Here is a 12,914-nt window from a genome sequence, read left to right on the forward strand (position 1 = left end):
TATGTCTGCAGTTGAGCTGTGAGGTGCAATTCCCGGCTCACAGAGACGTACTCACACTAGTTCGTGCAGAGCTAGCACGTCAAAATGGCAGGGTGGCCACTTGGTACAAGTGCAATCCTGCCCAACCCCTTGGTTACGTACTTGGGGCAGCTAGGCTGAACTGCCACCAAGGTTGCCATGGATACAATACTATTTTTAGGTGCTAGCTGGAGCAGAACTAGTGCAGGTCATAGGGGCTGGAACTAGGGCTTGAAGTGGTTTCCGTCATATGCAGGGTTTACAGTGTGGTTCAACGGCACCCAGCACTCCCACTATAAGAATTATTCCAGTCCCCCTGGTGCAGGAACAGCTCTATGAGCTGGAAATCACTCCTCCCTGCTCAAATGTAGAAATATTCTTCACCCTATTGGATGTCGAGCTCTTTTGAAACTGTGGCCCCAAGTTATTTGCTTAAAGCCACAGAGAGTTTAGTGTTGGACTAGCAGGAATTTCTGGTGCTCAACCCACTAGCTCTGCAGCTTTCAGAATTGAAAGGAAATGCCGGAGGTGAGAGAGCAAACTCTGCATGAGAAACATTTAAAAGCCCACACATTTTGCCTGCAGTCTAATAGATACTGACATGAAAAGGAAACAGTGCAGTCATGGGGGGAGAAATATCATTCTCTGTTTAGTCTCCAACAAAGCGGCGCTCTGTATCTCCATGCCAGACTTCAATATTAACAAATCTTTTTTTTTTTTTTTAAATCTCCAACTCAAATGTTTCCAAGTGTTCCCACAGAAGCTGGCTCAAAAAGAGGTGTGAAGCAGCCCAGGTACAGGAAATATGAGGTGCAGGAGCAGTTATCACTAAAACGTTTCCAAAGATTTTGAGGTTGTGGCTAAGGGCTGCCATGAGAAAATCTGGATCCTAGACAGACGAAAGTTCTGGTTCCGTGTTACCCCTTCTAATTCACTGTATTTCAAGGACACCAAATAAACTGCATTCCAAACCACTCGTGAATCCAGACAGCCTTTGGAATAAATGATACACAGAGTGGGGCTAGATCCTCAAAGCAATTTAGGTGCTTAGTTCTAATCATGTTGAAGTCAATGAGAGTTAGGCACCTAAATACCTTTGAGGAACTGGACCAGCTTTTTCTTTCTTTTTCTTTCTTTCTTTCTTTCAAAAAATACTTACTGTTTAAAACAATCTGGTGCATCCCAAAGGCAGCTGGGTATGTTGCTTGTCAGATGTATCTTTATGCGCAAGAGGCAAAAGATATCTTGGAAAGGGTGGATTTAACAGAATCCACAAATGTGGGGAAGGGGATAAACTGTAACAGTGACAGGGAAGCATCCCCCATTCTCCCTTCAGTTTGAACGCTATTAACAACATTATATAGTTGAAAAGCAAGAACATACCATCAAGAGTGAATGTATCCAATGCCCCAGGCTTCCAGGGGAATGTTGACTGAGTAAGGACTCCAAGATCAAACTCCAAGTGAAGAAAATAATAAATAGCCCTAGAAAGATACCTGTATTTAATCAGAGACTCTTTTTCTCTTGCTTCTGCATTTATATTAAAGGTTTATTTTAGTAGCTAGTTGAATTTGCGTATACAACCCAATGGAGCCCATATTACTGTCGATATCTGGCTGTAAAGGTTTGGGTATTTTTTACTTGTCTCCCTTCTTACAGCTATCACAATGTAAGGACAATTCTTTGGGTCCTGTCATTTCATTTCAGCAGACTACATGAAATCTCTCTCAGATATTTCTGGATTATTTATGCAACCCAAGAGATATAAGAGGACCTGACCTGTATCCTGCCAATCATACAGCAATATATGAGGCAGTCAGCCATGGAACAAATAATGCACATAGCTAGCCAGCTGTGTAGCCAGCTACAATGCATCAAACAGACAGCGACACATAAATCCAGGGTTCACCACTCACCAGTTTATTGCACGTCTCCTGATTTTTATTGTTTTTCTTCCAACTCCTGCTCCTGGAGTCAAGTGGGTTATGTGAGAATCTCAGCTTTTATTTGAAAACAAAGTCAATTTCTAGCCTCTGCCACTGCAGAGAAAAGCTTGAAACTGTGAAGCAAGCGCACCCCAAAAGCTGAGAAGGCAAAGTGAAGGGACCCTGCATTTATGATGTTAAAAATCTCAGTTGATGGGGGGGGGGGAGGGAGGAGCAGGGAGCTGACATGGTTTTTGTGCATTTGGGGTTGGCCATGGCCAGCCCGTGAATTGCCCAGTTTGATGTGCAAACCCCAATGCATGAGCTGCCAGATGTGGAGCTGCACACAGTGCATGCACTCAGCAGCTGTGCACCCTCCAATGCATGCAGCCGGGCAGGAGCAGCCACCCCCCATAGCCCTTGCAGGCCCAGCCTAGTCCGCCACGATCCCATCGTGCCCCGCTCACTATGACTCTTCATTTTCCTCGCTCTTTCCCACCGCCCCCCTTGCCTTCTCAACCAACCTTAATCCCTCGCCTGGCCCCGCCCCGTGACTGACGGCGCGGGTCCGCCAATTGTAACCGGCAGCGGGCCTCGCGAGGCCTGCCCTGCCAGCCAATGGGAAGAGCGAGAGGGCAAAGGGAGGCGTGTCCCGGTCAGCGGCAGCCGGTTGGGGTGCGCGGCGCGGTAGCCAGGAAGGAAGAAGCCGGTGTGGGGGGGAAGGGTCGGAGTTGTGGTGATCGCCTCAGCCGCCGCCATGGTGAGGCCGGGGCCGGAGTCTGGGGGGGACCGAGGCCGGGGGGGGGCCCGGAGTCTGGGGGGGACCGAGGTTGGGGGGGGCGGAGTCTGGGGGGACCCGGGGCCGGGGGGGCCGGAATCTGGGGGGGCCGGAGTCTGGGGGGGCCCGGAGTCTGTAGAGCCCTGGGGAACTCGGGACCCGAGACTGGGGGGTCCTGGGGCTGGCGGCCAGGGAGGAGCCCAGGTGCTGGGGAGACCATCTGGTGCTGGTGGGGGTGAGGACAGGGGGGCTTAGGGGGTGGGGCTGGCCTGGCGAGGTGGGGCGGGGGTGTGTGATCCGGGTGGCGGACCTGTCTGGGGGTGGGGTGGGAGTAGGAGTGACGAGACCCTAGTGGCATCCTGGGGATGGTGCCCACCATGGCCTGTTTAGTGGCCCAGGGGTGTGGGGCTGTGATCCGGCTTCTTGGGTCTTGGGCCAGTCGCTTTCTCTCTCTCTCTCTCTCTCTCTCTTTACGTGGAGATGATGCTTCCCTGCCCAACGAGGGGCCTTTGACATTCTTGGCTGGATGGCGCTAGGCAAAGCTGCGGGTGGAAGGCTGCGGCTCTTGTTTCTTTCCGCTACACTGCTGCAGTGTTCGTTGCTTATAACCAGGATTGTGAGGCCAGGTCTTTGGGCAGGGACTGTCTCTTAGTCTGTGTTCACAGAGCACATGGGCTGTGCTGCTACGCACAGATAACTGTATCCCAATTTCCTGCTGCATGTGCTCCATTAGGAGGCTTAATTTTTGTCATTGATGCTGTTTCAGTTGTGATGGTTGCCCCCAAAGCACCAGGGTGTTTTACACATTCAGTTATATTAGATGTATTGCTTAAGATATTGCTTTAATAAACCAATATTAAGGCTGCTGGGGAAGTTTTCATTTGTTTAAAATGGGATAATGATGCATACTGCCTTTGTAAAGTGCTTCGAGGTTTATAGATGAAAAGTTTTATGGAAGAGTTGCTATTATTAGTTTATTATATTTTATTATTACTCAATTCATGTAGAGAGATTTACTCTCAGAATTTAAATGTGACGTTAATTGTAAACGCAGAGAAGTTCTGTGTTTAGTTATGCTGGAGATAAACTGTCTTAACAGTGGCCTGTATACATTTGATCAGCTCCTCGTATATAGTACAATGGACAGCAGAGTAGGAATTGAGTGCATGGGAAGATGTGAGCAGCAATAGCAGAATACAAACATTCTGCAGTGTCATCAAGGAGAATTAGGCCTTGCATAATACAGAATATTTTAGAGAAGGGCCTTTGCCTTCTGCGTGTATTTGGTATTCTGAATGGTGCAAAGAGTTCATCTATGGTCCTGGACAGGAAGCTTCATTTATATCCACTAATTCAGTCTCAGGAAGATGCTGTGTATACATAGAAAATGCATACAGCATGTGCATGAGAGGATCAGGTAATTAAGCTGATACCGCAGTGAGCCTATCGCAGTAGAAAAGGACAAGTATCAAGTGTGATACTTTTTTTACATGGTATTAATTACACTACGAGGAGTGTGTACCATAAACGTTCACTGAACCCTAAAATGATCTATTCCCTTTTTCTTTTATAGTCTATTATGTCCTATAATGGAGGGGCTGTAATGGCCATGAAGGGGAAAAACTGTGTGGCCATTGCATCGGACAGGCGCTTTGGAATTCAGGCCCAAATGGTGACCACAGACTTTCAGAAGATTTTCCCTATGGGAGATAGATTATATATTGGATTGGCTGGGCTTGCCACAGATGTGCAGACAGTGTAAGTAGAACCTTCTCTGTTGAACACTTGATATTCCTGACCTGTAGGAAATGAGTTCACAGTATATCTATAAAGACACGACATACGTTACACAAAGATGTTTAGATAGCCCACACAGATGAATAAACAAAGATGCTATCTGAGCACCAAGACTTGCCTCCTCTGACCCCTACTCCAGTCTGGCCTGTTGGGGCTATTCTTTAACCATCCCAAAAGTCTTTGAGGAACATGCTTTCTCCATGGCGCCAAAGACTAGCAACATCCATTCTTGGCTAATTATGCCCTGCTTTTTAAAGAAAAAGAAAAATCAAATCCACTGTGTGTTCCAAAATCAAAGCTGTCTGATTTCTTATGAGCATATGGCAAGTGAGAACCAGATGTACACATTTGAAATGTATATGTGCATGCATTCTAAATACACGTTTGCATCACGCGTCCATCAGATGTTAATCTCTAGTAGCAAGCATTAACCATTGGGAGGGTGGAAGAGGTCCTGATGGATGTGCCTTAATGCGGATTCTGATCTCCTCTGCAGTGCTCAGCGGCTGAAGTTCAGGCTGAATCTCTATGAACTGAAGGAAGGCAGACAGATCAAGCCCCAAACTCTCATGAGTATGGTGTCCAACTTGCTTTATGAGAAACGGTAAATATCAAACAGCTGAGCCATTCCACAGATCTCTGAAATCAGGGTGTAGCTAATGGAGTTAAATTACAACTCTAGAGGAGTTGATAGGCTGGAGAGTTCTTTTGTAAAGACTAATTTTCCTAGTGTAGGCAAAGAAGATTTTACTTTTGTTGATGGTGGTAGCTGAACCCGTGAAGGCTGCTGAATTCCACATATAGATGGACTCAAACAATGAATAAACCATGCTTTGGATACAGTTCTGACACAGTTTCTGAAATGGCGCTGAACCTGACTTAGTCCTGTCTACACATGTAGTAAAACTATATTTGGCAGCACCAGTTATCAGCAGTGAGGAACCTTAATGGAGACACAAATACTGTATGGGCGTCTTGCGCAAAAGACTTAGGAGCTAGGTCACTGAAGCACACTGTTTTGATACCCTCTTTCAGCTGTAGCGAGTAACTGACATAGAGATGGATAGTTAACAGCATAGAAGGGAAGGTTTTTTTTTTTTTTTAATGAAATTTTGTTCCTGGAATTGGTTTCAATTTGGGTCCAATGCATAAGGAAAGCGCTGTCTAACTGTGACAAAGAAGAGTTGCACACTGAGTAACATTTAATTAATAAACAGGAAGCTGCTATCTTGAAACAGAGTGTTCCTGACAGTTGCCTTTTGCATAAACATTATCAGGGAATTAAGTTAAGTAAACTCTGATTCTTAGACTTAGGTAAATTCTCTAGCATGCTGAAATGACCTAGAATTCTCTTCTAGATGAACCCCCAACAGAACTAATGTAAGATATTTATAAATAACACTGAATACCACCTGTTACCCCATTTCTATTGCTGAAGGTGGTTTAGAGGGGGGCCAGTGGGATCTAAAGATTCTTCCCCACACTTAACCACCAGGTTTTGGTGTTTTCTGATGTGCTCATGGACGCAGAGGGCACCTGTTTTTGAAATATAGGGACCACTTACTTTTTCCAGACACAATCAAATGTTTGCTCCATACAAGTAAAGATTTGCCTAAACCCCAAAATCTGGAAATCATAATCAGCTTTTGAAACTTTGACTTCAATGGGGAAGCAGATTATTTCAGTGTCTCTCTTCACTGAAGTATTGCTTAGATAAAAGTCCATTCACCATCATGGAGGTACTAAAACAGTAACAGGGTAGAGTTCCTTACTAATTTGATAGGCCCCTACTAACTCCAGAGATGGAATAGGTACTTTCCTTAAATACCTAACGAGTTATAATTCTGCTGTTACTTCAAGTTTATGCCCTCTCATCCTTAGGCTGTTCTAACCTATGCCTTGCTGTTCACAGGTTTGGACCCTATTACACAGAGCCAGTTATTGCTGGACTGGACCCCACAACTTATGAACCTTTCATCTGCTCTCTGGACCTGATTGGCTGTCCCATGGTAACAGATGACTTTGTTGTCAGTGGCACCTGCTCAGAGCAGATGTATGGCATGTGTGAGTCCCTCTGGGAGCCTGACATGGTGAGTGAAGAGAGGGCCAAGACCTGTCTAGTGGTTTAACTTCCAAGTGATTCTTGGATTTTTTTTTTAATCCTTTGCTGTTAAATTGGACAGAGGGAATTCACACTACTTATGTTCTTTAATAACAACTGGCTATACCTTGTGAAGGGCTGTGAGACTGCTGATGAAAACCACTATATAACCATTTTACAGATGGGGATTGAGACACAGGGAGACTGTGACTTGTCCACAGTTAATAGGAAGTGTATGGTGGAGGGGGGAATTGAACCTGGTTCTCCCTTATTCTAGGCTACTACTAAAACGGTCATTTTCCCAATGGACAGTAATAAAAGCTTCAGGGTAAGTTCTGTCAGACATGTGAGAGAGCTTGTGTCAAGTTCCTCCATGTACAGGGGGGGGGTCAGATGGTGCACTTCACTGAGCTGTAACAAAGTTGTGAAGAGATTTGAAGCTGTGTGAGGTGAAATGTTAGTTTCATTCTAAAAACCTAGTAGCTCAACTATAAAAGCCAACTAAAAGACTTTCCTGTCCTTTCTTCAGGAACCAGATCACCTCTTTGAAACGATCTCGCAGGCTATGCTGAATGCAGTGGACAGAGATGCTGTGTCTGGCATGGGTGTGATAGTGCATATAATGTAAGTATAGCTCACCTCTGCGGGTTCTGGAGGAGACTTAAGTGTCAGTGACTTATTTCAAACCTGTGTCTTTGCACAGGTGTCAGTACTAGGATTATGAAGTTAGGAGTAGTGATAGAACCATCTATTCATGAACCTCTAACACCCAACCCACATTGTCGACAATAAGCAGGGAGACTGCTAAAACTAGGGGATTGCACATATCCTGGCATCTGCAGGCTGAGTTTACTGCACATACCATGGACTCCTTGCATACCTCTGTCTCCCTTCAGATTCCCTGGGTGCCAGCCTCCCATCCTCTATTTCAGGGACTCCCTGCAACTATCCTTCCCCATCATTCTTATCCCTCAGACAAGAGTCAGTGTCAACATGTTAAACTCTCTTTGGAGGATGAGGTATTTCACTTCAAGGCAATAACTGGTGCTATCACTTTGTTCGGTAGACAACTTAAGCACTGCTTGAAGCTTTGGCTGTGTAAAACAGTTGGCAGGGGCTCTTTTCCCAGATCAATAAGGTTCTGGCCATTAATGCCCAGAACATTTCCTGACATTGAGAAGTGATCAGAGGGGGTGCTAAAGTTACTGCATTACACCTCCACGCTTCACGTCATTTTTTGTAAGGCCTTTTGCAAGCTCAGCCAAAGTTTGTTTGGAAGGATGAAGTGGTAGTTTTGTCTCTCCTCTCGTTGCAGTGAAAAAGACAAGATCACCACCAGGACACTGAAAGCGCGCATGGACTAGCTGCACACGTGTTTGTGCTTGTTTCCCATGCTGGACTGTTTTGGATTTTTTAAAATAAATTCTCTCCATTATTGTATTTGGCTTGTTCTTCAGTTGATACAGCTAGTGAGAACTCAAGCCTAGTGTAATATAGGTACACTTATTGCAAAATAACTACACAACTGGAGAATCTGGCTTTATTCACTCATTCCAGGTCTCTTGCTCTGCCCCCACAGACCCATGTGTCTTCAGCTATATATTGAGAACAGTCTCTATTATCCAGGGTAGATGATAGCTAAAATAGTGGTAAACTGCTGAAGCTGTTGCTTTTCAGAGTAGGTAGCAATGTTTTCATATCCAGTATTGTTTCCTAGTTGCCCAGCTATGCATACATTCAAACTGAGGTTCTTACAACACAGCTACTAGGGGGCCTGCTCAGAACAAAAATTTTTTTTTTTTTGGGGGGGGGGGGGGGAGGGAAGGAAAGGGAGGAGGAGGAGGAGGAGAGGAGTATGTCTAAAACTGTACATGCACTTGCAGCAGGAGATAATCTGGTTCTGTAGTCCTGGGCTGTAGTAAATAGCTAGACCCCAGAAGAGCAGAACATATTAGAAATAAGACAATGTACACAAACTTTTCATTTTATTTTTTTCTGGCCGAGACTCACCTTGTAACATGCATGCATTTCAAAACAGTAAGTGTCTCAAATTGCTCCTAGCAAACAGACAAGCACAGAGGACTTAATTCCTATTTAAAAAAACTGAAACAGCAGTGAAAATCTAGAATGCTCCATTTTTCTTAGTTTTAGATTAAACTTAATTTATTCACATTTTTTCAGTTGCACTCATTAGCCCCACCCACCACTGACCTGTCTGTAATAGGCTCATTTAACACAGCTCAATCCAATTGCATTTAGTATACATCTAAACAGAACAGCACAAGATCTGAGTGGTAAACTTAAACCACTATAATCATAGATGACCAAAAGCTGGGTTTCTCCTACTTTTATTATTACACAAGAATTCATTACACATATGAAGGAAAGTCAGTCATGGCTAATATCATGGATGCTGGAAAATAAGTTCTGCAGAGAGGACAAGAACTGGCAGGGTGAGTTGGAAATGGTGCATTAAAAAGCATGAGGGGAGGGTATTGCAATTTGTTTTCAAACTATTGTTACAATAACAATGTTTTAAATCATTAGTTACAGGATGTTGCAACTAAAGTTTCAGTGCACACACATTGACCTTTGAAATGTTTGTTTATACCACCTAAAGGTTAAACACTCCAATCTTTCTACAGCAACAAGTGGGCACATCTGCACAGTAATTATAGGACAGGGAGCCTTTATGGGTTTAGGCCAGAATTCAATTCACCCAGGAAAGACTTTTCTCCATAATTAGTCACACTACAACTTAATCCCATTTTATGCCTCTAGTTTCACCTGGAGTTAAACACTGATTTAAAGTTGAAAGCAGTTCCAATAGCAACTGGCAGGAAACACAGTCCATCTTTGCCCAGACGGGCAAACAGCAAGCACTCATTAAAACAAACTTACATTTTCACTGTCAGTAAAAATTAAATCTGAAGTTAGATTTTCTGGAAGTGGAAAAGCAGGCCCTTCATCATGCTATAAAGTCTGTATCCACCTCAAAAGTGCATTGTTTTACATAAAGAAAAATGCATGCCATCTCATTTATATTTAAACAAATGGCAGGATCTTGAATATTTTCATAACATCCTTGGTCCTCTCCAGTATTTTCAGCTGAAAATTCCAAGGCCATTTGACCCCACAGGGATTAAGTCAAACACCAGTTGACTTTTTAAAAAAATGTTCCCCCCCCCCAAAACATTGAACAGGTGGCAGAGCTTCATAATTAGCTAAAGCCACTACAAGCAAAACAAGGACATCATTAGAGGCACTGTTAAGTGACAAGTAGAAAAAGTTATTGGGGAGGAAACAGAACCCATAAAAGTTACACCTGGTTTCTTTCAGAAGTGAATTCCATAACCTCCTTGCTGCCACTTTTACATGTGTGTTACAAGGACAGTCAGTCTGTATATGAAAAATCAGAGATTGGCCAGGTAAGGTGGTGGCTGTATGGCTCAAGTTTTTTTTGGCAGCCTTATTTATAGACTGGGTAATAATCCCCAAAATATAATTCCCTCTTTGGCATCTTTCCTTTCCCCCAGTAGTTGTTTCAAGGGGAAGAGGGGAGGTTCTATGCTCAGAGAAAGGAAAGTTTTCACACCCTTACATTTTGTTAGTCCTAATGAAGCAAAAGAGATGCTCCTGCCCTGAACAGTTTTTCCCAAAGTTAGGGTATGTTCTCCCAGCATGCACCCCCCTAGCTTCAGGTTCCACCCTTGCATTTTTCAGCCCAGCATTCTCTAGAAAAAGATTGAGCATGTCAGTTAAGAGACTTTCCTGCCATTTGGCTGTGGTCTCTTAAGTGATCTGTCATTAGAGTTGATACAACAAGTCTAAAGACTGCATCTTTTTCCAGCTGAGCTGGGGTTTTAATTGCAATGCACTTCAGTGTAAAGTGATCTGGAAGGGCACATGCTGAAGGCAGAAGTATATCTACATTCAGCAAATTAGAACACAGTCAGACCAAAAACAGACAAAGCTATCCCAGGCATTTATAAAAATTAGGATTAATACAGGATTAATCAGAGTTTGTGTGAGTGGAGGGGGTAAATACTTGAATTCAAGAGAAAGGTATCCTAGATCAAGATTAAAAAAACAAAAGCAAAAATCCCTTTTAAAAACAAAGCAAATATTTGCAGCTTCACCTCTTATAGTAACAAAAAAAATACTGTCTAGAAACCAAATGAACATTTTTAACATGCTACCTCAAAATGTAAACAATATACAAACCGCTTATGTTAAAAAAAAGTTATACCTGGGTAATACATCTTTAAATGATAAAATTGCATTTAGTTTTTTTTAATATATACACACACACACACACACACAGTATGGCAACAAAAATGGCAAAATGGGGTAAGTGCTAAAGTGAATAGATATTTTTAGGGCTTTTATACCACTCGAGGCATCGAGACAACTAACAGAGGATTCTTTGCTCCCTGTCTAGAGTGGGGAAAGAAATCACAAGACCGTAACTCCTTAGTGTCCTGTGTTCTGTAACATTTGCAGCAGGAACTACTTGTTTTGATTTCAGTTGTTTATCAAGTTCTAGTGAATCAGGTTTTTTTTGGCCTCAAATTACATACACTTTTTCCTTCTACTGTCCTTGGTTTGCCCACTTAAAATATCCCTCTGCAGGATGGCTGCAGTTTACTTCCCTGTTTACCATAATTTTTTTTTAAAATTGCATATTTATAAATCTAGCACACTAAAAAGCTTCAACTAATTTCCCACAAGGAGGGTGGCAAACTTACCAGGCCAAAATTGCAGGTTGGAGACTTTTAAACTGTCAAGAGTAGAAAGCAATTGATATTTAATTCCTATTTCACAGCAGACATAAGTGCATCTTTAGAGGAAAGCAACGACTACCCTCCCTCCCTCTTAAATTTTCTCCTATCTGCACTTGATTTGTGGTATTGTTAGCCAAACATCCTAAGATGCGTGAGAATCTTACCAGGCTCTCAGACAATAGCATGTTAGTTACCCAAATTTACACACACAACAAACGATGGCATAAAAAATTTGTCCCCCATCAAAGGGAATGACCCATGAATGAACAAAAAGTTTCATGTCCCATTAAAACCAACTGTATTTGCTTTAGACCCTTTAAAAACATTTACAATGTACTCTTATAAGCCTAATTTTCAGTCTTGACAAATCCCCCAGCGTCCCCCTATGCAGAGAGCTGTGGAATCCCATCAGGAACAAGGATTCAAAAAAAACAAAAACAAAAACCAACCCATCCCGCATTCAGAATCCAATCTCAACTAGGAGTCTAGTTAGTTACCAGAACGCAATGAGCACCACCTCTCTCTCTACAGGACTAAATTGACAGGGCAAACTGTAGCACAGGACACGTACATTCTAACATCTTAATCCTGAAACAAAGGCATTTGTGAAAACAGTTTCAAGGCAGATAAGCAACGTATGTCAACTGCAAGGTGTCTGTTCAAAACTGCTAAATCCTGATTAAAAAAAATAGACATAACTGTTCTGCAGCAGAGCTAAACTTACAGCAAGTTCAACAAGCTTGGCTGTGAAAAATATTACAAGCAGTCTGGAGACAAATAGGACATCATTCAATCTCACAAATCAGTTCAAATTCCTTAGGGGGAAAAAAAATCTGGAGCAAGTGTTCAGGCATTTGTGCCCATTGACTCACTCTACCAGCTAGAGTTATGGGCCTGGAGCAGAGCGGAGTGTAGACGATTACAGCTCAAGTTCAGAGTCCTCTTGAGCCATGGAACTGGACACATCCAACTCGTGACAGTCACGACTTCCAACACTCCAAACTGACAGCAATTTACATTTCTCAAGATGCACTTCATGTTGACTTGGTTGTTTTGTTAAGCCTCTCTCAGTCAGTAATTCAAGTACTTGTAACAGGCGATTTAGGAAGACTGTGAACATTAGCTAGATTAACACTGGCAGAACTGTCACGCATCGGCTCTATTTTAAAGGCAGGGTGATTTAACAATTTTGGGTTTTTCTAGACAGCCACGTTACCCCAAACCTACAGCATCAGTAACATGATTTTTCTCCTTCTATACAATCTTCACAGCCTATCCTAAGCATGATATTTTTGTACAGGTTAACTTCTGTGGCTATCCAGTATTTTTCATACTATTTTTTAGCTTCTACAAGTTATGCCTTAGGTGACCATCTTTGGTAGATGTTCATTTCCCTCATCTTTCTTGTGAAGCAAGTGAAATTAACTTCCTAAGTAAAAGAAATTAACACCCCAAAATAAAGTGTCCCAGCCTGAATTTACTAGTTAAGGTTCAGCAGCTCAACATTTTCA

At 42.9% G+C, this 12,914-nt stretch overlaps 1 protein-coding gene across 1 annotated transcript; it reads left to right on the forward strand.

The window, feature by feature from the left end:
- Window positions 1–2,567: 2,567 nt before the first annotated feature.
- PSMB3 (proteasome 20S subunit beta 3) lies at window positions 2,568–8,059 on the forward strand. Its single transcript, XM_067540911.1, has 6 exons — window positions 2,568–2,703; window positions 4,295–4,479; window positions 5,015–5,122; window positions 6,431–6,608; window positions 7,149–7,243; window positions 7,935–8,059. Exons 1-6 carry the CDS (start codon window positions 2,701–2,703, stop codon window positions 7,981–7,983), a joined length of 618 nt encoding a protein of 205 aa, XP_067397012.1. The 5' UTR covers window positions 2,568–2,700; the 3' UTR covers window positions 7,984–8,059.
- Window positions 8,060–12,914: the final 4,855 nt, after the last annotated feature.

Source organism: Emydura macquarii, unplaced genomic scaffold (assembly GCF_026122565.2).
Source record: "Emydura macquarii macquarii isolate MOO-44397 ecotype Brisbane River unplaced genomic scaffold, CSIRO-AGI_Emac_v2 contig_629, whole genome shotgun sequence".
NCBI classification, from domain to species: Eukaryota; Metazoa; Chordata; order Testudines; family Chelidae; genus Emydura; species Emydura macquarii.

What these genes read in the sequence shown, in the direction of transcription:
- PSMB3 (XM_067540911.1), top strand. An exon ending in AACTTGCTTTATGAGAAACG is followed by an intron (nt 5,123 to 6,430) that starts GTAAATATCAAA and finishes TGCTGTTCACAG; the next exon opens with GTTTGGACCCTATTACACAG. An exon ending in GGTGTGATAGTGCATATAAT is followed by an intron (nt 7,244 to 7,934) that starts GTAAGTATAGCT and finishes CTCTCGTTGCAG; the next exon opens with TGAAAAAGACAAGATCACCA.